Source organism: Alligator mississippiensis, chromosome 1, assembly GCF_030867095.1.
Source record: "Alligator mississippiensis isolate rAllMis1 chromosome 1, rAllMis1, whole genome shotgun sequence".
NCBI lineage: Eukaryota > Metazoa > Chordata > Crocodylia > Alligatoridae > Alligator > Alligator mississippiensis.
The window spans coordinates 128871767-128896869 of record NC_081824.1 but is presented as its reverse complement, the minus strand read 5'-3'; the positions used below and the strand labels follow the sequence as shown (position 1 = coordinate 128896869).

At 44.2% G+C, this 25103-nt stretch overlaps 2 protein-coding genes across 2 annotated transcripts in view; one reads left to right on the top strand and one right to left on the bottom strand.

Annotated features, from left to right (window-relative positions):
- Window positions 1–2375, bottom strand: part of GINM1 (glycosylated integral membrane protein 1) — a 31429-nt gene extending 29054 nt beyond the window's left edge. Inside the window, exon 1 of the mRNA XM_014605528.3 lies at window positions 2205–2375. Within this exon, the coding sequence (XP_014461014.1) occupies window positions 2205–2312 (108 nt within the window). The 5' untranslated portion in view covers window positions 2313–2375. The remainder of the gene's footprint in view (window positions 1–2204) is intronic.
- Window positions 2376–6370: 3995 nt separating this feature from the next.
- Window positions 6371–25103, top strand: part of PPIL4 (peptidylprolyl isomerase like 4) — a 36839-nt gene continuing 18106 nt past the window's right edge. Inside the window, exons 1-10 of the mRNA XM_006262042.4 lie at window positions 6371–6480; window positions 10678–10745; window positions 10830–10894; window positions 13630–13747; window positions 16092–16234; window positions 17092–17188; window positions 18517–18633; window positions 21926–22050; window positions 22650–22716; window positions 24275–24386. Of these exons, the coding sequence (XP_006262104.1) occupies window positions 6411–6480; window positions 10678–10745; window positions 10830–10894; window positions 13630–13747; window positions 16092–16234; window positions 17092–17188; window positions 18517–18633; window positions 21926–22050; window positions 22650–22716; window positions 24275–24386 (982 nt within the window). The 5' untranslated portion in view covers window positions 6371–6410. The remainder of the gene's footprint in view (window positions 6481–10677; window positions 10746–10829; window positions 10895–13629; window positions 13748–16091; window positions 16235–17091; window positions 17189–18516; window positions 18634–21925; window positions 22051–22649; window positions 22717–24274; window positions 24387–25103) is intronic.

The following is a 25103-nucleotide window of genomic DNA, read 5'->3' as shown; positions in this document are numbered from 1 at the left end:
AGAGGCTTCATAACAGTGTCAGTAGGCTAAGCTACTGGATGGGAAATACCAAAGAACTGTTTGTCTAAAATCCCACTCTTCTCAGGGACTTAGATACCTAACCCTTGGCTGCGAGGAGCTACTTGTTAGGTCAAGCTTCAGAGCCCAAAGCCCTCTGGATTTATGCATTTAAGTCATCTCACTGAAAACCTGAGAAGGGGGTCATGCCTCTGTTAAGACACAGCCAAAGGAGGCTGGTGATAGCAGTGCCTCTATTTTGTATATACCAGCCCAGGGGTTACGGAACTTGTAAAGGATACAGGAGGCTCCTATCAGTCCTAGGATTCTGCTGGAGGGGGTTCAAATGCACATCCAACAGACTGCCACAATCACCAGGTTATTTGCTAGGATGAAGCAGACCAGCAGAGACTCCCTATGCCTGATGAAGGGTGACTGCACCCAAAAGCATGCAAAGAACTTTTTTCCAACTACTCAGTTGGTCTAATATAAGATATCACATCTACCCAAAGAACCTTGCCTGCCTATGACCTTAGACCAACATGGTTACAACCAAAAACTCAGCAGGATAAAGCAGAGGCTTTCCACTGAGTTCAAAGGTAAGGGAGAGGAACTGTTTCCACCACCACCTCCCTCATGATCTTATTGTCCTCTAGTGACCATACTTTTTAATTAAAGTGACCTCAGCCACTGTGTTTTATGTGAAGCTCAGTCATGCTGGTGTGTGTTAGGGAGGACCAGAGCATGTCTGCCAGACTAGGCCCCTCAAAGGAACAGGGGAAAGAAACTATCAAGATCAGGATTAGTAGTATAATTAGTAGGCATGACAGAGGTGCTGAGTCTTGCCAACAGGGAAGCAGTTCTGTGCCAGCACAGACGCAGTAATTCATGTACCTGAGGAACTTTACTGGCAAAAATGTTGGCCCTTAGTTTTTAAGGATCACATTCTTGGACTGACACCTAAATTTTACCTAAACCAATGGTTCTCAGCTTAGAAAAATGCCAGCTCTTATCCTTCCAACTCATTTCTTGACTGCAGGAAAAAAACAACCAAGCAATTCTTCTGTTGCAAAGAACTGAGAGAGACTGTAACAGGTCAGGATACTTGTGACACTATGGTTTCCTGTTTGAAGTTTCTGGGTTTCTCTCATGAATTGTACATAGATGTCTGCACATCTAACAGTGCTCCTACTTCATGGCACCCTTAGAAAAGCCTTGCAGCAGCCTGCTTAATAATTACTGACCTAAGTGTTTTGGGGAATCTGGGGCTAAAACGTTTGCATGGTCGGAACCTCAGTCTCATACCCAAGAATCCCCCCCAGAATAGTTGAGTACAGTTCCCCTATCTGCGAGGAAAGGCAGACACCAGGAAGCAAATATAGATTTCTTACCTTACAGTATAAAATGTGCTACTACAGGCCTTTTTTTTTTAAATCAGATTTCTTAGAACATTTTTTTCATTTAATCCAAGTTACAGGGATGAGATCATGATAACAAATTCACATGACAGCTGTTGTCAAGATAACCCAGCAGCTCTTTCCTCAATTCACATTTCTGTGGTCAGATGCTCTGACGTTTGCTGCTATTGTAATTAAAGGCTGCCTTAGCCTCAATTCAACTAACAGCACAGGAAAAAATGCCCAGCTTTTTGTGGTCATTCTAGAGGTCACCGTACACGTGCCTCACAAAGCGTGCTCTGCCCAAGGAAAGGCCCTTTGCATGGCAACAAAAATCTGTTACACACAAAAACCCGAGACAGCTAACCACAGGAGAAAACATTTCAGAAGCACGCACAAACACACATGCATGCACACACAGCAAGTGTGCTCACGCGCACATACACGGGGGCTGGATTAGATGTCCGTTCCAGCCCTTCCCATGACCATGACACAACACACAAGAGACGCACATGTGGACCCACACAACCCGCGAAGACACAGACACGAAGTGCACACTTCACATGCGCAACCTAGATGCCCAAGCCACGGGTCGGCAACCTGCGGCCCACAGAGCCACAGATGCATGTGCACTCGCACACACACAGGCAACCCCCTTCGCTCCCCCCCTCCGCCGGGCTCCCGTGGAGGGGCGCTGCCCGCCGGCGCAGCCAGCCCCGGGAGACAGCAGGCGACGGGCAGGGCGCGGGTGCTGCCCCTGCCGGCCCGACACGCGCCCGCCCGGTAGAGCACGCCCCCTCCCCCGCGCACCTGTCCGAGCGACGCCGGGGCGGCCCGGGCGGGCGGCGGCAGCAGCAGGAGAAGCCCCAGGAAGAGGAGAAGCAGCAGGAGCCCGCACGGCCCCGACGCCGCCTCCATCTTGGGAACCGACCCCCGCCACACTGCCAGGCGCCGCCGCGGCCGGGGGCGGGGCCGCCGCGGCGGTGACAAGCGGGACACGCTGCCCCGGAAGCTCCGTCGCGGATTGGCCAAGCCCGTGGCCAATGGGCTGAGTGCGACGGCGCTTGCGTGTCACGCCTCGCCCCGGCGTTGCCTTTGCTTCACCACCTAGAGGGCGCTGAAGTGCCGCCCGAGCCTAACAGCCGCTGCCTGCGGGAGTAACGCATGCGCAGTGGGGAGGGCTTTCTGGCCTGGAGTCCAAGGGGCAGCGAATAAGAATGGACCTTCTGTGCCCCAGGCAGCAGCCTCCTCCAGAACCAGGTTTCGCATCAGAGAGCTGTGCCCCCTGCAGCCCCCTTCAGAGAGGAGGCTGGTGGTGCCTCTGCATGGTACAGGCTGATTCTGGCCCTCAGTGGTGTGGGCCTCGTGTTCAGTGTTGCGAACTCTCATCATTTTTGGCATTGGTCTTAAAAGTCTGTGCTTGTGGAATGTGAAAAAAAACCTGAGCTCTTTTATGTAGATACTTAAATATAAATAAAAGAAAGAGCTAAGTTTTTCACATTCCCCAAGCATAGGCTTTTAAGAGCAATGCCAAAAATCATGAGAGTTGGCAACACTGTGCATTACTTTGCTGAACACCAACATGGCCACTGTTTCCATCACCGCTCTCTTGTCATGCAGATTGTGGTGTGCAAAGGCCCCTTGGAGAGCAGGGCCATGAGTGCCCCGCTGGTTGGTCTGTGGTGTCGCTTGCACACGCTGGCAGGAGTAAGTTGAAGTGACACTTGCCTGGTGATGTGTTGCCCTCCACCAGTGGGGCATAGGTGGTGTGTATTTTAGGGGCTGGGGTACCAACAAGGACCTGATGGTGATACCCACGTAGGGGGTTGTTCTGATCACAGACTTAAGGAAATATACCTAAAATGCACTAGCTGTGAAGTAGTTACATGACAACATCTTAACATACAACCAGGCAGAAAAATAAGGGGCCCAGCCCTGTCCTGGTGAGTTTATAGTGTACATAGAGGCTTACATTAGTATTTTCAGTATGTTCTAAAGCAAGTAGGCATCCAACTCCCTTTGGACATCTGGGCATGAATGCCTAATTTTTTGGGCCCCAATTAAATCCCACCCTTTATACTTCCTCTTGAAATCCCTCTGCCCGGTGTCGCCCCCATCCCCCAATGGAGCACTTATTAACCTGTGACCTCACTCCTGTCCCTGTTATCATTTCAGGTTGTCCCAAGTAATTAGTTGATGCATGCTCAATAGCCCCAACAACGGATGTCGGGGCGGGGAACCATTTTCTCTGTGAGTGCAATGCCTATGTTCCTGTTGTGTGTCAAAGAGGCCTGCTAAAGTTCATATTCAACTTGACTTCCTTCTTCTGTTTTCTCTATTTTGGTTTCCTTTATCCCTTGATCATTCTTAGGTTATGTTAGTGAAACCAACCAGCCACTATCCTCCAAAAGGAACTTCCACAAAAAATTATGAAGGACACCTTATCACCAATAGGAGAACTCTTTCCACCAAACCATTACTCCACCTCTGGCTTTGTAGTTCTTGTCCCCAGAAGAACCCTACCTAAAACCTTTGGAAGACAAGCCTGGAATCAGAAATTTGTAATTTTACTGGACACCAAAAAGTATAAATTCACTGAAGACACTGGCTTTATAGCTTGTGATAACTCACCACTTCCTCTGCTAGCTTCTCTTTGCTCCACAGGTTACAGTTGGTGTCCGGGAGGGTGTGACAAGGGATGGATCACTCTAGACATGCCCCCAGTTGTTTAATTGTTGGAGGGCGGTGAAAAAGGTATCTGTCTTGGGAGCTCCTTTTGTGGTTGGGGGAGGGAGGGGATAGACAGAGCTGGATGTGAAAGCAATCATTGCCACAGTGGTAGCTGATTGTGCCATTGTAACCAGTACAGCAGGAGTTGATGTAGTCTTGGGCACCATGTAGCTGCCCTGAGCATGGAGCTGTGCTGCTACCCCTCTAAGTGCCCCATTCATAAATTCTCCCTCTAAAGCATCTACTACTGTAACTGTCAGAGAGGGAGTATTGGGCTAGATGAGCCATTAATTGCTCTAACTTGCACTTAGCCCATATTGTCCTAAGTGGTAGACTGTGACTAATTCTTTTCCAGACCTGATAAAGGCTGCTTGAAGCCCCAAATCTCTCTCCCAACTGTATAAGGTGATCCAGTAAAAGAGATTCCTCATTTCCCAAATCTTGCTTCTCTTGTAAAGCTTTAATTACCTCGTTTGAAGAACAGAATCAGGTCTGCTAATGATTACTATTAGGATTAATTCCATCCCTCTTTTTCCTCTGAAGTCTTCACAGGAGATTTGTGCTTGGTCAGTTAAACAAGGTGTGTAGTCAAAGATTAAAATCTTCTACAGAACATTCAACAGAACATGTAGTGTTTCTATTTACGCCCATGTTGTTGGAACCACTGGGAAATCAACGGTGTTGAGTTTAGAGGGGGATAGGGGAAACTAGGGAGGTTGCACTGGTGCACTTGCAACCCCTTTGATTCCTGTTGATTAAAACCAGTTGCCTGGCAGTGGCATTGCCGAGTCAGGCAATGTTGAGGGAGTCAATCAATTTTATGGCTTCTTGTAATCCACCTGATCCTTTCTAAACTCTTAATTCCACGTGTTAACAACCCTCTCCTTTTTAATGGTCTTGATGTTCCACCAATCCAGCCCTCCATTGCTGTGCACTGTTGCTATCTCTTAACAAAGGGGCAGGCAAAATCCGGATTGGGCCTACAGTGGACTCTATTTCCCAGCAGCTCCTGGCTGCATCACTGCAGCTGGTTTCTATGGAGACCCCAGGAGTGGCAGAGCTGTGACAGCATGGGGCCAAGTTTTCCATGGAGACAGGTCCCAGCAGCATTGGCAAGGCACTGCAGCATGGCAGGGAGCTGCTCCAGGGCCCTGATCTTGTGGCAGTGACAGCGTGGTCCAGAGCTGGGGCAGAGCTGCTGCCCACGTGCCTTGGGCAGGGGCATGCAGGCAGCAGATCGCAGCTTTGCCCCAGCTCTGGACCATGCTGGCTGTCATCACTGTAAGATCCCAGCCCAGGCCCTGGAGCAGCTCCTGCGCCTTGCCAGTGCTGCTGGAGCTGGTCTCCATGGAGACCCTGGCCCCCTGTGTTGTCATGGCCATGCTGCTCCTGGATCTCCATGGAAACCAGATGCAGGCAGCCAGAGACACCATTTTGCCCACCCCTATGATAGTGGCTCCCAGGAACGACACCCCTACATCACTGCCCTGCAGATTGAACTCATTCCGGTGAAGTCATATGTATGTTTGCTTCAGTCTTAAACTGAGTAACACAGCCCTTGGCTCCTAGCCTTAGTGAAACATCTAGTTTCAAGTGCAGAAAAATAGGCATTGCTTCCACGTGAGGATGCACCTCACTCTCTACACCTCATACTTCTACATCCGCCCACAGATGGGAGCTACATTAAAGTTGGTGGAGGGGGGAAGGGACCTGGCACTTCTAAACCCCAACTGCGGAGAGAGGGGTGTTGGCTGTAATCGTGTTGGTCTAGGGATGTAGGCTGGCAAGGTTCTTTGGGCAGATGTGATATCTTATTAGACCAACTAAATAGTTGGAAACATTGTTCTTTGCAAGCTTTCAGGCACAAACCCACTTCTTCAGGCATTGGGAGTCTCAGGCATTCAGGGTCAGTACCTGAATGCTTGCAAATAATTTTTTCCCCCAACTTTTTAGTTGGTCTGATAAAAGATATTGCATCTACCCAAAAAGCCTTGCTTGCCTGAGCCTGCAAGTAGGGAACAGATACACCTTCAGAACCGAAATCTAGAACAGAGGGCCAACTCCCACCTTCCGCATGCGCACTGAAGGCATAGGAGACGCAGGCTTTGCCCCCGAACAGCCCCGCCCCTCCCTGCGTCCTCCAATGCGCATGCGCACCGTAGCCCTCCGCAGCGCAACCGATAGGGGGCTCTTGTCACGCGGGGGGGGGCGTGTGCGCATGCGCGGAGCGCTTCACCAAGCGCCGGTGGGGGAGGGGAGAGCGGAGGCGGAGGGTAGTGCGGGGCTATGGCGGTGCTGCTGGAGACCACGCTGGGCGACCTGGTGATCGACTTGTACACGGAGGAGCGGCCGCGCGGTGAGGCGGGGGCGAAGAAAAAAGAGCCAAGGGCCGGGCCGGGCCGGGCCAGCCACTGGGCGACTGATCGAAACTGCGCTATTACCAACCGCCACTCGCGCCGTTAAAGGCCGTGAAGCGCTACGCATGCGCGAGGGTGTTGCTAGGTGGGAGGTAGTACGCATGCGCGAGGGGTGGCAGGCAGAGGCTGGAGGGTGTTCTGAGCCGCCCGTGGCGGGCGGGCGAGCTGGCTGCACCTGCGCGGTGGCTGAGTTCTGACGTAGGAAACAGTTGGGGGGGGGGGGCAGAGAGAGTCATAGACCTGATAGTCCATGGGACAGGGGTGACCAAGCTGGGGTTCCTGAATGGATAGGCCAAGAAGAAGAAATTGGGGTAGTGGATTAGGCAGGGAGCAGAAAGCAGAGCAGTGGATCAGACAGAAAGAGCATGGATTGGGAATGGAGCCCAGGGCATGGAGCAGAAAGCAGAGCAGTGGGTTAGGTGGGGAACAGAAAGCAGAGTGTGGACTGGACAGAAAGGGCAGTGGGTGGGCAGGGAGCACAGCACATGGAGCACAGCACATGGAACAGAAAACAGAGTAGTGAATCAGGCAGAGTACTGAGTACTGGGCAGAGCTGCAGATAACTGGGTTTATTTCATCTGGGGAAGAGAAGACTGATGGGGGATTCAGTGGTAGCCTTCAGCTGGCGAGAGTCCAGCAGAGGGCACTGAAAATGGTTCGGGGTCTGGGGCCCATGACTTCTGAGCTGAGGCTGAGGGAAGTGGGTTTATTTAGTCTGTAGAAGAGAAGACTGAGGGGGGATTTAATTGCAGCTTTCAACTACCTGAAGGTGGGGGTGGGATTGAAAGAGGATGGAGCTAGACTGTTCTCAGTTGTGGCAGATGACAACAAGGAGCAATGGTCTCAAGCTGCAGCAAGGGAAGTTTAGGTTAGATATTAGGAAAAACTTTCTCATGAAAACGGTAGTATAGCAGTGAACATGCTGTCCAGCGAGGTGGTGTAATCTCCATCCTGGGAAGTTTTCAAGACCTATCTAGACAAGTTTTGTCTGGGATGATCTAGTTGGGGATGGTTCTGCTTTGAGCAGGGGTTTGGACTAGATGACCTCCTGAGGTCCCTTCCAGCCCTCATTTTCTATGATAAGGCAGGGAAAAGGGCTCAGAGTGTCACTCAAGGAGGGCAGCTTAATCTGTAGCATACCTGCCAAAAAGTTTGGCCTCTAGTGGTCCAGGATTTATACTAGAGGAAGAGATTGTTTTTGGTGCTGTCTGTTTATTGTTCATTGGCCCAACTGTATAGTTATCATTTATACATATAGTTACCACCTTGGGATACCAAGTATGCCTCTTCAGGCTCTGGCCTGAGGAACGTCTGATTAGTGCCCAGAAGCTTGTCAAATTTCTCTGCCAGCTATGCAGTTGGTCAGATAAAAGATGTCACCAAAACCCCTTTACTTTTGGGGAGCTCCTCTTAGAAACCAGGTTCATAGGGGAGGAATTGGTGTAAGTCAGCAGCTTGAGCACTGATTTCACAGGATCTGAATTGACAGAAACCCTGCTAGAAAACAGCTTGGTTGTCTCTTGTTTTTTATTTATACTTTGAGCCCTTTTTCTCAAGAAAGGTCATATTTCCTTGTTTGGTAAGGATTAGAGCATGTTTTTGCAGCCAGATGCAGCATTTATACTAAGTTTGGTTCTCCTTTCTAGTCTAAACAGGAGGACGCACTAAAAATCACTCCTGGGAGACCTTCTCCTGTGAGAGTGAATGTTTGTACATAGTTTCATAGTTGGTAGGGTCGGAAGAGACCTGAGCAGATCATCAAGTCCGACCCCCTGCCATGGCAGGAAAGAGTGCTGGGGTCAAACAACCCTGGCGAGGTGTTCATCCAGCCTCCTCTTAAAGACTCCCAGGGTAGGAGCCAGCACCACTTCACTTGGAAGTTGGTTCCAGATCCTAGCCGCCCTGACTGTGAAGTAGCACCTCCTGATGTCTAGTCTGACTGTACCCTCTGCCAGCTTGTGACCGTTATTTCTTGTCACTCCTGGTAGTGCTCGGGGGAACAGGGACTCCCCCAATGCCTGCTGGTCCCCTCTGACTAGTTTGTAACAGGCCACTAGATCCCCCCCTCAGCCTTCTCTTGTGGAGGCTGAACAGGTTCAGGTCCGTTAGCCTCTCCTCATAAGGCCTGCCCTGCTGCCCCCTGATCATGCGGGTGGCCCTCCTCTGGACCCGCTCCAAGTTGTCCACATCCCTCCTGAAGTGCAGTGTCCAGACCTGGACGCAGTACTCCAACTGCGGCCTGACCAGTGCTGCATAGAGCAGGAGGATCACCTCCTTGGACCTGCTCGAGATGCATCTGTGGATGTATGACAAGGTATGGTTGGCCTTCCTGACCGTGTCCCCACACTGTTGGCCCATGTTCATTTTGGCATCAGTAATGACTCCAAGATCCTTTTCTGTCTCTGCGCTGACGAGAAGTGAGTTCCCCACTCTGTAGGTATGCTGCTGGTTCTTCCTCCCCAGGTGCAGCACCTTGCACTTGTCAGTGTTGAAACCCATCCTGTTCTCATCCACCCACCCCTGTAACCTATCTAAGTCCAATTGCAGCCTATTCCTCCCTTCTAGCATGGCCACATCCCCCTACATCTTAGTGTCGTCAGCAAATTTGAACAGGGTGCTTTTTACCCCCTCGTCCAAGTCACTGATGAAGATGTTGAACAGTGCAGGTCTGAGGACTGAGCCCTGGGGGACCCCACTGCCCACACCCCTCCGGGTCGAAAATGACCCATCCACCACCACTCTCTGGGTGCGGCCCTCCAGCCAGTTAGCGACCCACTTGACTGTGTAGGTGTCAATGCCACAGTCCCCTAGTTTTTTAATGAGAATGGGGTGGGAGACCGTGTCGAAGGCCTTCCTAAAGTCCAGAAAGACTACGTCCACTGCTACCCCTGCATCTAAGGATTTTGTGACCTTGTCATAGAAGGCCACCAGGTTGGTCTGACAGGACCTGCCTCTAATGAACCCGTGTTGGTTGCCCCTAAGCATAATCTCCCCTGCTGGCCCCTCGTGGACATGCGCCAGGATAATTCTCTCAAAAAGCTTACCTAGGATCAAAGTAAGACTAACTGGCCTATAGTTTCCTGGGTCCTCCTTTCTCCCTTTTTTGAAAATGGGAACCACGTTGGCCCTTTTTGCATTGTGGCCGAGTTGCATCAAGCCACAGCAGAAATTAAAATTGAAATGCACAAAACAGTGGAAGTAGGTTTTTTATTAAATAAAGCAATTTTAAATATGCTGGACATGTAGTGGGGAAAGGAAACCCCCAAACATCTCACATTAAACTATCTAACTTAATGAAAGTATTGTAGTCAGTGAACTGATTTTATGGTTGCCATATCCTTCAAGATTTCAGAGCAAGTAAATATCTTCAGAGGCCTCATTTTTAGTGCCCTGTTGGTTTCTGAACTTTGGCAACCAATGTCAACTTCTTCAGTATTATTTAATATATTTGAATCACAGATTTTAATAAAGATTGATCTTTGATTTAGATTGTCATACTTTCACATTTCATTTTAGATAGGATTATTTTTTAAGAGGAATAACATTTCATATAGATTTTGATTCCAATTTAAGCCTATTTTTATTTTGAAACAGAATTCATTTTTGCAATTAGGATATACATAAGTAGAAGGGATTTGGGATGTGAAAAGTTTGTGGTGGTGAAGTTAAATGTTTAAGTTTTCTGTATGCAGACCTTAGGTTCCATGTATAATTTCAAGTGGATGTGGATTTTATTTACTTAATTTTTTCCTTATTTATATACCTCAGTTCTTATCCGGAATCAAGTTGTCATACTACACACAGTAGAAATCTTGGTTTATACAACAAAATACCAAGTAAATGCATTAGCTAGTAAATTGAAAGGCCAACTATGACTTTGTCCCTGGGACCTGCTATTTAGGAAAGCGTGGAAACAAGGGAAGGGAAATATATGTAGTTGCTTGTTGTACAAATAGTATATAAAATCCTAAATATGACTGGTGAATTTAGGTTCTAGGAAGAGATCTGTTCCTTAGATGTACAGAAGCGCTCAGAGAATAAGAAAGTACTAATACGGGTTATAAGAAAACCTGTGTGCAAATGTAATTATTAATAGAATTTTGTTTCCTACTAAGTTTTGGTACAATTTCTTACAGCTTGTCTGAATTTTCTGAAGCTTTGCAAAATCAAATACTACAATTACTGCCTAGTTCATAATGTACAGGTGAGTATATAATGGACTTTTTTTTTCCTCTTTGTCTAAACTTACAAGTACCCAGACTAATTGCTTTGTACTTTGCTGTTATAGAGAGATTTTATTATACAAACTGGTGATCCCCAGGGGACTGGACGTGGAGGGGAGTCTATTTTTTGGTGAGTAAAACATATTTTTGTAGCTAAAATGAAGTGATCTAGCACTTGACCCCATCTGGACTTGCTTAGCTAAATTCAGCAGGCAGGATTCACTGTTGGGGTATAAGGTGCAGACCCTTTTGAGGGTGCGGACAGGCATCTGCCCCATTCTAACTCCCCATTCAGGCCCCCACTCTAACATAAAGCACCATGAGTTAGAGCACCCCCCTCAGCCCAACAGACATTTACCTGTTGGATCGGGGGGGCAGAAGGGAACGGAGTCTGTCTTGACCAGCCCTCCTGGCCAACAGGATATAGCCTACCTGCACTGCCCCTCTCCCCAGCCCTGTCCCCCTCCTTCCAGCTCTGGGGCTGACAGCAGGGAGGGAAGGAGAAGCAAGCAGCAGCACTCTGCCAACTGGGCTTTGCATGGCCTGAGCTGTAGGGGGGAGTGGGGTGGATTGGAGCCCCTTCCCACTTCATGGACCTTCCCCTTCCCCTCCAGTTGCTCCTAGGCGGGGTACTGGCAGGGGAGCCAGACCAGGCCCTTGAGGCGAGGGTGCTCTGATCCCCTCCCATCCCCACTCCAGCTCAGGCTGGGCAGGCTGGCAAGTTGTGCTGATCCTTTCCCCCATCTCTGCTTTACCCGGCCTGAGGTGGGTGGGGGGAAGGAGGTGGAATGCTGCTTGCCTCCCTCTCCCACCTCCCTCCCTGCTGACCCTGGGGTGAGGCTGGGCTGCATCAGTGCAGCCCTGAACACAAGAGAAATTAACCCTAGGGAACACAAGTTCACTAAGGCGCTTTTTTAAAAGCAGAGTGTCTTCATCTGATACCTCATTTGAGGAGGGCTAATTTTTCTCATGATTGGCTACTTTAAAAGCTCTCTGAAGTTATGCACGTGTGTCACAGCATGGCTGTAGAGCACTTTAAAGGGCCCAATCATGCGAAAAATGTAACTACTGTCTGCGCCCTGAATCTCTTGATTCCTTGTGTATTGCCTATGCTCTCTTTTGGTCCTATATACTGTATTTTCCCAAACAGCTGTCTTGGATTTGGGTAAATAAAGTACTTAATCTTCATTTTTTTGGACAGCATACTACCCTCTGTACTTTTGACATCAATTTAATGATGGGTGTATACATGATGGTATGTTTGGGTACCCATACAACGTGGACCAAATGAGCCCCTCTGTGGAAGGCAACTCAGTGTGTGATCAAACTAGTCTCTGTGAAAGACAGCATATTTCTCCCATAGTGCTGAGAAATTTGGAGGGATGCCATTCTAGTTGTATCTTACAACAAAACATCTTTATTTTTAAAGGAGATGGAACAGGTGACTCTACTAAAATTTCTATATTTATGTGTGAAGATCATGCTGAACCCTCCATCAAAATCTGTAAAATTGTTATTTGAGTTCAATCACTTAGATTAAACATGTGCAGTGTGCTTTCTTGGATTGAAAATTGGAGAATCTGGTGTGGGTTGTTTTAGAGGGTTACATTCAGGAAACTGGAGATTAAAAAGAAAATTGTACTCTTCTTATAAAACTTCATCTTCCAAAGTAATACATTTAGCAGATGGAGTCATTCAGACAGCTGTAACTAGAATTTTAATTAATTTTGAAATCTTCCATAACTGTATCCTTCGAAAATGATGTTTTATGGGGAAAATGAGTTGAAATCATGTGAAGGATGCGGGGAGGGAAGGACACAAAAAAGACTATTTATCTCCTGGTAATTGAATCATGTAGCAGAGTGCAGATAATTGGACTGTTGCATATTTCATTGTTTAACACTCTTCCAGACTTGTTTTGGAGGGAGTGCACAGGAAAAATGCAGGTTCATACTAGACTATAATGGAGTCAGAGAGAGATGGCTATAACATGGGCAAAAGTTGTAGGGTCAGCGGGAGGAGTACTCAGCTGTGTCTTTGGACCGTTAAGGGTCCAAATGTATTGATATGTTTAGTCATTAGATCACAACTAGTCTCTGCCTCATTTGCACTTTTCCATATGGTATACAAATGTTACTTTATTTGCCTTACTGTCTAATTACTCATGTGCTTTCTCCCAGAAATGCCAAGCAGACTTGCTTCTCTCTTGTTCTGCTGCACTTAGTGGGGTTGCATCAGGTTTGATTAAAATTGGTATAAACAGGTTCACATCTCTTACACTGAAAGTGTTGTTTTAAAATGATTTCATTAAACTTGTGTAACTGTGAGTATAGACCCAGTCTCTTAGCTGAGGGGAAAAACAAGTATGAGATTAGACTTCAGGACTTTAAGCAGTGTATCCCATCTAGTATACCTTGACAGTTGATGTGTGAAATTTAATTTTTAGCTCTTCCTGTTAGTTAGTTTTAGACTATGCACAGATGTATTAGTTTTCTCTTTGTTTTAAAAGAGGAATTCAGAGTGTCAACCACTTTTATATGTATAAAGTTACACTTAAGTTTTCCACACTGTACTACAAGTCAGTTTTTACAATAATTTTGACAGTCTAGCAAATTAACATTTGTACATTGTCATACCTAGATACCAATTTTTTAAATAAATTATAAAACAACTCACTAAAATGCCTCCAAGAAAAACTGTCTGTATTGTCTATGATACATATTGGCTCACCTACTCCCATGTAGATTAAACTGGCAGAGATGCAGTGTAAACTAGCAGTTTTATTACACTGTTCTATAGCATTTGTTTCATTGTTGACCTTTTTTAAGTCCTGCTGTTCCATAACTTTATTGTATATATTTTCAGTAAACTGTATGGCGATCAAGCTAGATTTTTCGAGTCAGAAAAGGTGCCAAGAATTAAACACAAGAAAAAAGGAACAGTGTCAATGGTGAACAATGGCAATGATCAGCATGGATCTCAGGTCAGCACACAGAATTGGGATGTCTTGCTCTGAATCCAGAATAACCAAAGAGAAGCTGAAGAGTTTACTGAAAGTTCATTACAATGCAAATAACAGTTACTCACACATTTCTTCCTTTGCTATGGACAAATCTGTCTAAATAAGGGCAGTGGGACATACATTTTGTATAATTCCTAGTGGCAGCCTATGTAGTTGCCCTCTGAAAAGAGGAAAAATTACTGTCTGGAGCTAAAAGCTTTCCCAATTTAAGACATTTTCTATTGGAATTTTATCTTTCAGAAAGGTGATTTGTTCACAAGGTGCATCTACATGTTGCTGTGCTTTAGTACTTCATTTTGGAAGCACTAAAGCATGGCACAGTATGAGCTGTTACTGTGTCATGCACGCTGTGCATGGGTACATTTTCCAGCTACATCGCTGTACTGGTGCACTATACTGTGGGAGTGCGCCGCTACAATGAAGTAGCTGGTGATCACAGGTAGACCCACGTGATCACTACATTGCCATAGCACACCATACGGCGATGTAGTGCGACCAGTAGATGCACCCACTGTGTCAGTAACTTGACTTGCATGTTCCTACTAGTCTGTGGAATGAAAGGTAAACCTCCTTTTATCAGTGTACTTTAAATACATACCTGGAGTATGCACTCATGGAAACTTAATGTAAGCAGTGCTCATTAAGTATACCACATTTAAGCACTGCTTACATCACTGACAAATACAGTTACTTACAGAATATTACAGTTAGCTTACAGTTAATGGGAGAGCAGTTACATTGTAAAGTAGATAATGGGGCTTCAAAGTAGTTTTGCACTTATGTGGTTTATGCACTTAATATGCAAATAACTAGACTTTACAGTGTAAGCAATAGACAAATGGGACAGGCATTGTGTTATGCAGTTCAATGAGTTATGCACTTATCTGGTAGGCAAAAACGTGGAATACGTTAGTAAATAGATACTGATAAGGTGTCATCAGTTATTTTTTAATGAGCTTATAACTTTTTATTTTTAATAACCTTGCTTAACTTGGAGAATGAAATCATGCTTTATTACATGTGTTCTCCATCCCATTCACATATTAGTTTGTTATTGTAGAACTGCTCAGAGATGCTAGCTTGATAGAATGCTAATCATTATTTTTGGCCTCAAAAAGACAGTGTAGTCTAACTAGCCTCTTGTGTAAGTATCCCTTACATCTACATTATTTTAAAAAATAAAATCAGTTTTCTCTTTTGATCTTAGGAAAATCTGTCAGTTCCTCCTAGCTTTCATATCAATAGAATTCATTTTTAATTCATAGCATTTGGTATCCTAAAATATTTCATTTGAGAGAGAAGTCATGGAGAGAAAATTATGTGGAGTTGGCAAAAAGATACAGTATGACTGAGATTAGGTTAAATCTTGCTTTACGCTTCTAGCCATAATAATGACAGAACAAGGACTAATGTTATCAAGTTGTAGCAAGGGAAGTTTAGGTTAGATATTAGGAAGAACTTTCTCATGAGGGAGGGCATTAAAGCACTGGGAAAGGTTACCAAGAGAGGTGGTAAAATCTCCATCCTTGGAGGTTTTTAAGACTGGCTAGACAAAGCCTTGGCTGGGATGATCTAGTCTGGGATGGTGCTGCTATGAGCAGGGGGTCTTGAGGTTCCTTCCAAACCTAATTTTATGTGATTCTATGCTTCTCTAATTATGTCCAGGTAAATACACCAGTGAACCCAGACTTTCAGTCTGATTGTAAAAGATGGGTATCGTGGTTACTTTTAATAATTACCTGCTGTAATAAATGAAAGTTGTTTGGGTAGTTTAAATTCTCATAGTTATTCTACAGAACTGTGTCAGTTTACAGTGGTGCTCAGTGTTTTCGTGTCACGGGCCAAATGAGTGACATGGGGCTAGTCCATGGGGTGGGGGGGGGGCCTGCACACCTAGATCTGGATCACGCTGCCCCCAGCTGGCCCTGTGTGTTGGGACTGGGACCCTGTGCCACCTCTACCTGGCACTGTGTGCTGGGATTGGGTCTTACACCACCCTGCATGCTGGATCTGGTGTGCAGGAGAATAGTCCGCAGGCACCTCATGGACCTTTAGGGGAGCCCCTCAGGCCAGGGGACAAGAGACTGGAAGCTGGATCTGGCCCACGGACTAGGAGTTGAGCACTCCTGGTTTACACCACTTGAGGGTCTAGACAGAAATTTTAATATCTTAGCTGCAGCTGACAAGAGAGATAACAGTCTTGCACTGAGGTCAATAGGTGTTTTTTCAGTGAGTGCAGTACAGATTACAGCGTGGCTCTGTTTTAGTACTTGTGGTAAGCAATTTTGTATCTTGTCTTTTTTAGTTTCTTATTACCACTGGAGAAAACCTAGATTACCTTGATGGCGTGCACACTGTGTTTGGAGAAGTAACAGAAGGCATAGATGTATTGATGAAAATAAATGAGACCTTTGTTGACAAGGAGTTTATTCCTTATCAGGATATTAGGTATGACTGGGTTTATCTGCTGCTTTAGAGGGTGCATTATGATATGGCAAAAACTGGTTTCTTGATCCTTCTGGAAGCGAATTAATATAAAAATGTCAGGATGTTTGTGACTGGTACGTAGAATGCTTCTTTATTCCAGTCCTAATGGTTGATATTATGTCACTATGTGTTTTAGAGGGATTTAGGTCCTTCTCTGAAAGTGGGCATACCCACACTGAAGGTCATTACAGCTATTTTATCAGTAGAAATATAAATTGTGGGCCTAAAATCTGCATTTTCATTCTAAAGCAGATTATGTTCATAGAGCCACATTGACACGTGAGTTTTCATGATCAGGCTTGCTGATGGGATGGAATTGTTATTTAGACCACACAAAATAATTTTACAATATTCTTAATCTCTATAATTACTTTAGGGGAGTTCATCACTTCAGGGGAGTTCAGTTCAGTTTTTTTGACCCCATGTAACTAAAAATGCCTGTAATGTCCAAGTCTCCATTGATAAAGTATGCAGAGGTAAGAGGTTAAGAAAGATTGAATTGATGGTATTCCTAAGACTTAACTAGGTAAACTGTTAGTCTAGAAACAAGTGCCTTGAAAAATTAGCCCATACTAATTAAACCATTCATTTTACCCTTTATATCCCAGCAGGCTTTGCATGTACCTCAGTTAGCTTTACTAAAACAGTATTTCCAGCTATTATTTACTAGCATAACTATATCCAGCGTTTACACGGTTAACCCAACAGTAATATATAAACATAAGTATTACAAAGATTGTTTTGTTGTTAAGAGCCATGCTCTTTGGTACTTAAATAAAATCTGTTAATACTTGGTTTTATTTTAAATTTATCATTAGGATAAATCATACAGTGATTTTAGATGATCCATTTGATGACCCACCTGGTTTGATGATTCCTGATCGCTCTCCAGAGCCCACTAAGGAACAGCTGAATGTGAGCATTCTTAACAGCTTTAGGTGTTGGAAGGGAATATTTGGGCTGAATAGATAGGTCTTCATTGCAGGCTAGATCCACCTAAGTATTTGTGTGTGTGAATTATCCAAATGGTTTAAATGAGGCTATCCAGGCTTCTTTTCTTTTGAAAAATAATTCAAAGCTTATTCTTTTTTTCTCTCTTAAGAACTTTTATCAGCATTTTGATATAAGAAAATAGTTTTAATTGGAGAGTACTACTTATACCAGCAGACATACTGATGTGTTTTTTGTCTGCATTCCAATGGAAGATGTTTCCTAAGAACAGTTCAAATTATAACTCATTTAATTGATTCTGTTCTGCAGTTATTAGAGCTGCTATATAGAATTTACTGTTTGTGGGGAAAGAATGTTTCAAGAGCAGGAACATTATTTTTTTCAGTCTTAACAAGTAGCGTGGTGATTTTTGTTTTAGCACTGGTCTGGAATAGAAGGATATCAAAGATGGTATATTTGCATTCCCTATTTCTAAATAAGGGGTTTGGTAGTCCAGTGCTTACCATGCTAACGCTTGAAAGTTTTTTATACTGAGAGACACTTGGGGAGGAAACAGAGGGATAAACCTCTAGCTCTGTTGAAGTGTTTTTAACTGGGAAGTTCAGAAAAAGTAACTACTTAGTTTTAAATATGTTTACATGTGGAGGCTTGACTAGATGCAATAGTAGAAAACAGACTTCCTGTCTTTGAACTGGAGTGGGCAAAATGACAGATCAGCCCAGTGGCCAGATTACATTTCCCAGCAGCCCTTGCCTGTGTCGCTATGGCCAGTTTCGATGGGGATACCAGGAGCAGTCGGGCCGTGACAGTGTGGGGCCAGCATTTCCATGGAAACCTGCCCAAGCAGCACTGGCAGGGTGCATGGCTGGACAAGTTGCTGCTCTGGGGCCAAAACTGGATCTTGTAGTGGTGACAGCATGGTCTGGAGTCTGCTGCCTGCATGCAGGCAGGGCTGCTGGGAAATGGAGTCCACATTTCTAACACTGTTTTACTTACTTCATTTTAGGGAAGTGTATCCCTCTTTCCTAAAAATATTTTAGTAAAATGAGTTGGCATGTATGTTTTGGGGAAGAAGTATGAGATACCGAGGTGAAGGATGTTAGAACATCTAACTGAATCTAGCCCAGACCAACTGAAACTCATTACTGTACTAAGCGAAGGCTGTTTCCTTGTCTCTGGCAATCTTGGCTCAGTTCTTCAGTATGTATTTCTTATTTCTACCGCAAAATACTGTAAAAACGATAAAGCTAGGTCAGGGTTCGGTGGTATTAAAATGCTGTTTCATTTTTCAGAGTGGTAGAATAGGAGCAGATGAAGAAATTGATGATTTCAAAGGAAGGCCTGCTGATGAAGTGGAAGAAATTCAAGCAGAGAAAGAAGCAAAAACTCGAGCCATTCTTCTGGAAATGGTAAACCTCTCCCTTTCTTTGCCTCATCAGAGAGAGTGCTTCCTTGTGTGCATATGTACTATACATATCATGTGTAGGTGAGTATGTATTTAAGCCAACTGGTTGCCTTTAATTTTCTTAGAGATATGAGTATCATCCATCACCAGATTTTGATACCAGGGACCCTGAGTGAATTAAAGAAATCAAGTATGGGAATTTGGTTGTTCATTGTTAGGAGGATATTTCTCAGTAAGACTGATGCCATCTTGGTTCTAAACTAAGGACTAAAAGAAGATAAGGGTTTGGTAGAGCTTGCTAGAAAAGCTTGTCCCATTTTATACCTTTATTCTACTAAATAGTTTTTTTCTTTGTTGTTGAAGATTTTCAGCATGTTTGTGGCAGGGTTTAACTTAAAATAATTTTTCAGATTCAAATAGTGGAATTGCAGATACAGAGGAGAGCAGTGAGGCTTCTTCCTGCTTATAGAATTAGAAAAAAATAATAAAATGAACTAAAGAACAACAAGCAATATTATTAATTTGATTTGAGTATGGTAGCAAAGTGCTCAAGTGACTGCAGTTTCAAGGCCACATAAACAGAAGTAGCTGTGTGTTTTGTTTTGTTTTATTTTTTAAATTGCTGGTGGTAGGCATTTAATGTATAGCAGAGATTGATCCCATGGTGTGGCCAGGATGGGCCCCTATCCTGCAGAAGGATGAATGAGTGTTGAGCCCTTCATTCTGTAGCATGTAGCTGTATGACTACTGATACATTTTTACGATCAGAGCAAACAAGGTTAAGTTTGTGAATTATTAGCTTAGTAGTCCACGCAGTGATTCTCAGTGGGTACATCTATACATGTGCTGTACTGCGAAGTAGACTAATTAGCTGTCTATTCTACAGTACACTGTCTATTCTAGTGCCAGTATTAGGGTGCAGTAAACTAATAACTACGGCGTAACATAGTATGTCGGAGATAGTAAAATCTTACAGTAGAGTAATTAACTGCGCTGAAATGTGCGTGTAGGCACTGACCAGAGGCGTAAATTGCTGCTGGTCAGCCCAGCCAGCTGGAAGCCTGATCTGCTCTGGCTCAAATTGCTGCTGTCCTGGATGCACATGTAGACACTGTACCTAGGAGCAGTTTAATCTGGCTTGAACAGCTCTGAAGTTTATTGCTTTGCATTAATTGCAGATGTAGATGCACCCAATGTAAAGCAATGCATATTTTAGGGAGCAATACCTATAGGGTGCAGAACAAAATAGATTATATGATCTATTTTCCATAACTAATTTAAAAACCAAAACTAGAAAAGTATTAAAATAGCTCGGACTTTACAAACATGATAAAATTGATACTGAAACATGATACTGTTCAGCAGTATTTGGAATTTAAGCTCATACCATGGTCTCCTTTCTGAAATGTATTTTCCTTATATTAGTTCAGTAGAAAAATAGCTAAATCTGCCTTGTTTCACAAGTGTATCAACCAAGAGACAAAAGCCAAGAAGTAGTTAAGTAAAACAAGTCTACCAACGTTAGTGTAAATACAGTCTGTAATTATACAGCTGAGTATCTTGCATGCTTGCATTTTTTTCTTAGAGACACTTAATAAGTTGCATCGCTTCCATTCTAGTGAGAAATGTTTGCCATAAGAGTGTAGGCAGCAAAGCTGTGTGTACTGCAGTTAACCACTGCTAATTCATAAGCCAGAGCTGACTATCAGTTTGGTTTTTCTGTTTTATATGACTGAATGATACTTTCATTGTAATTTCTCATTTCCTTAGTAGGTTGAGGCAAGCTGGAATTTAATATGGCTATTGCTAAACTTTAGATGAGGGTAATTCCACCTTCCAAGAAAAACAGCACATAGAGAAATGACCCAATTCTATTCTTTCTCTTAATGTCAGCAGCGAGTCTTATGATTGTATGAATGTACATGGCAATACTGAAGCATTCTTATGTCAGCTGTGTCTTACCCCATCCACCCTCTTATGGTTTATTCGAACTATTTTGAGAATGCATGTGCACAATTGTAGACCTCTCGGTACTCTTGCAAAAGATATAAGTGGTGCCATTTTACTGATGGGAAAATTAAGGTAGAGAATGTCGCCAAAAAAAAAAGCAGGAGGTCTTCCTGAGCTTATTAGTACATTGAGTTTGCCCAGATTTAACTATGCTGTTTCTGTAGCCAGAAGCACTCAAAGGAGTAATGTAGCTGGCACCACATCTGACTGCCTTTGAATGGCCAGCATGCATTTATACCTGAGCTGAAAGGGAGTAGCTTTCACTATATATGTGGACTTCTGTGGATGTGGCAAGACTCCTTAACCATTCTGTCACCGTGACCTTCAGAGTGTAAAATGACTTGTCCCAAAGGCATGCTTATGGACAGGATTGAGAGTAAGAACCCTACGATTTCCTAGTTTCTTGTTTTAACCAAGAGACAATTCTGTTTGCAGAAAATATTCTTTTTAAGACTTCAGAATGATTTGCAAACATTTTTCCAGATTGCTATTGATTGAGTCTTGGAAGCATGTTTAAAATTTTCTAAAACCAGGGGTCAGTAACTGGATGAAATCTGGTCCACAGACCTAGGGGATTTATGCTACATTTTGGTAGGGGGAACGTGTTTTGTGACTTTGCCCACATGGCAGTCGATCACTGGGGAATAGTGGCGGCAGCAGCACTGAGGGAGGCAGGCAGGATATGCATGACTGTGGCAGTGCATGCTGTGTTGGAAGCAGCCCATGCTTGGCGCTAAGGTCTATTAAAGCAACCTCCCTACTCCAAAATGTTGCCAACCCCCGCAAGACAGGTCCTGGCTCCAGGATGGCTATGGAGTCCCCTAAAAGATGTTGTGATCCCTGTTCTGCCCTGCTGGTCTCTTGGGCCACTGCCTTGCGTTCGTTTGCCATGCCTTGATGTCTAGATGAGATATGCGAAGCTTCCCTCAGAGATCAAAGTAAGGCCTTGGTGTTTCACTATGTCTCGTTCATCCCTAGGTGACCTCCTTTGGGTCCTGATCCCCATTTGGGCAAGATGCTTCTGGCCTTTCCCTTGTCCATGGGCTCCCTGGCACTGCCTTACTTGCCTTTGTGCCTCGGGGCTTGTCATCCCTTAACCGTGGCCCTCTAGGCCTTGACTGCCTTAAGGGCTCTCTGCATTCTGAGTCAGATCACTTTCACCTCTCTGTCTTTTCTGCTACACCCTGGTCCAGGTATTTTGTGCTATGAATGTACTTAGGGCCTTGAAATGCAGGAAGCTTTGTGTGGAATGAATGGCAAAGCTTTCTCTTTTGTTTGTGCTATAGGTGGGAGACTTACCAGATGCAAATATCAAGCCACCAGAAAATGTGCTGTTTGTCTGTAAACTAAATCCTGTGACCACAGATGAAGACTTGGAGATAATATTTACACGGTTTGGGCCCATTAGAAGGTAATCACTGCAGAACTGTTTGTTTTAAATTATTAATTCCTAAAGGAAAACCAAACAGTGTAAGTGGTCTCCTTTAGACTTAATTTATCATCACTTATTCTGGTTTTCTCTGGAAAGCCACCCTGACTCCCTTTTATGTCATGTGGCAGTGGACTGCTGGCTGACATGGTGGGGGTATTTTGGCCCAAAGTTGCCAGACTGTCACATGACTTATTTTTACACATTTAGCAGGAATTTAGAAAGTGAATATAAGATATTTGATTTGTCTTAACTTAGTTAAATGTTCTTTGATTGTTCATAGTTTAATGTACTTTCTATGTTTATGATGGAAAATAGATTGTGTTTTATAGTGAGTCTTTGTTTTTAAAATGTCAGACCTAATCCTAAAGCCCATGTGATTTTGCATAATTGTTGCTTACCAAAGCAGTTCAATTTTAGTCACTCATCAAAATCATAGAGATAACTGTGTGAGTAAATCTTATAGGATCATCGCAAAAGATGTCTCATTAAACTAGCAGCAACCATTTAAAATTGTCGTTGCAAACACATGCTTTCAAACTGAAAAGTGTTGACTTTTTCATTTTGTGCCAATTCTTTAGCTGTGAAGTGATTCGAGACTGGAAGACAGGTGAATCGCTTTGTTATGCTTTCATTGAGTTTGAAAAGGTATGTTCTTGTGCATTTTGTGAGTAAATTTTGCTTCTAAAAATACTCATACAATATGCTTATATTATCTCCTCATACTTTCCCCACATTGGATGGAATGGCAGTGTGCAATCTTGTCAAGTGTATGTCGGGTAAGGTTCTCATTTGACTGTGGCCTGTGGAGGATGCAATTTTAGCTCAGGAAAGAAATTAAGAGCATGCCTATGTACATCTGCATTCAGCAAATAATTTAAGAACATTTTGTTTTTGGATCCAGTGGGACTTAAGCATTTTCCTGAAGTTAAATATATCCCAAAATGCTTTGCTTAAAAGGGAATAATGAAAAAATGGAAAGATAAATAGTGCAAGAAGACAGTAAAAGATAAAGAAGCGGGAATGAAGATGAAGGATAATTGCATAGTGTGATGATGTTCTAGTGTAGGGGTGCTCAAACAAATGTGGCCCACCCAGCCTTGGAATCCAGCCCACTGGACTCCCCATGAGTTGTGAAATTAATTTGGCTGTGGGGAGCAGTGGCAGTTAATATTGCCACCCACCCCCCTGTCAAAATCCTAAGCCCATGTGGTAGAGCAAAGCTGAGCCATGCCCCCTTCCCTCCCTGCAACTGGGTTAGGGCCACACTCCCATCCCCCCCTGCCCCTGCCCACTGTGGGACTGGACCACTACCCCATCCCTCTTCCCAGCCAGGTTGGGGCTGGGCCATGCCTGTACCCTGCCCCTCCCCCTTCCTGGCTGGTTCATGACTGGGCCATGGCCCCTTCCCCTCTTCCTGGCCAGTTTGGGGCTGTGCCATGCCCCCTCCTCATACCGGGCTGGATCAGGGCCGAGCCAAACCCTCTTCCCCCATGCAGCTGGATCGGGGTTGGGTTGCCCCCCACCTCCTTCCACATGACCGGATGGGGCCATGCAGCACCTGCTCCAGGCACTGAATTGGGACCACCAGCTAGATCTAGTCTGTGGAGGGACTCGGCCCTGTCCTTTGGCTCACTGGCCAAAAAGGTTGAATACCACTATTATAGTGTCTATAACTGGCAGCAACTTTTACCAGTTACCAAGTAAGAGCATCCTGTCCTTGGTATGTGATTTGAGCAGTAAATATTGTTCTGAAGGTGTAAATCTTTTTTGGGTGGTGTTATTCTATAACCTGCAGAAAGGTGGTGTGACTGAAATGGAAAAGTATATCAGACCCATTCATGTAATTGAGTTATACTCTTTAATAAATCAGTTGTCTTAATAATTTCTCTGAACATAGTTTTCTGAACATAACACACAATAGTTATATACATTTATGCCAGTATAGATTGTTCTAAAAATGGAACATTTGCACTGAGTTGACACAAGATGTCATCACACTTAAAAATAGAGATGCAAAGAGCTCTGTAATTTAGCTCATTCTAGAAACAGAAATATGTATTTTCACCCATTTGTGGCTTATTTATTAGGAATCTCTGTGCTGATATTGGATTTAAACTTTGGATTTAAACATTGATTTCTTAGGAATATTTTTATAAATCTTAATAAATCTTGACTTAAAATTTTCTGGAAATATCAATATCAGGAGGAAGATTGTGAGAAAGCATACTTCAAAATGGATAACGTGCTCATAGACGACCGGAGGATACACGTGGATTTTAGCCAGTCTGTTGCAAAGGTGAAATGGAAAGGAAAAGGTAGCTTTATTTGTCACTCTTTGATTTTGCACTCCCTTCACACGCTAAGCTAGTGAATAGGGCTCCTAAACTAGGATTGTTGTGTAGCCTAAGTAGTTCTGCTACAAATGTTATCCTCTTTTAAGGGAATAGAGTAATGTTACTGGCTGCATGTGATAATTCAGCAGACTACTAAATCAGCTATATTTTTCCTTTGTAATAGGTTTACCCAAGCTTTAAAAGGGATCTTTTAGGATAGTCTTTATTAGCTGCATGGAAATGTAATTCAGTCTTCCTTTTAGGTTTCTGTCCTTTTCTCAGTGCACAATTATAATTGCAGAATTAAAACTGAGACTGTGTCTCCACCATGTCCCGGTGCTCTTGGGGAAGGATGCTTTCACATATGCCCTATCCACCTGCTTCTGTTCGCATGTGTCAAACCTGGAAATGCAGCAGAGAATCTGCCTGGGTGTGCTGCTACAGCTGCTCTCAAGTATGCTGGCAACAGAGGTCTGAGAAGGCACCCACAGAATGGCTTTGCTGGTACATATCTGGGTTTTCTGTGTGCAAGCAGAAGGAGATGGGTAGGGCCTGATTAAGAGAATCAGTATCTCTGAGAGCACCAAGAAACAGTACAGACCTACCTTGCAGTGTGTTGACATTTAATACTCCTGTTTGCAGTACCAGCCAACACCATAAGGTGGCAGCAGCTAGTTTTAAAGTAAATGTGGGAAGTAT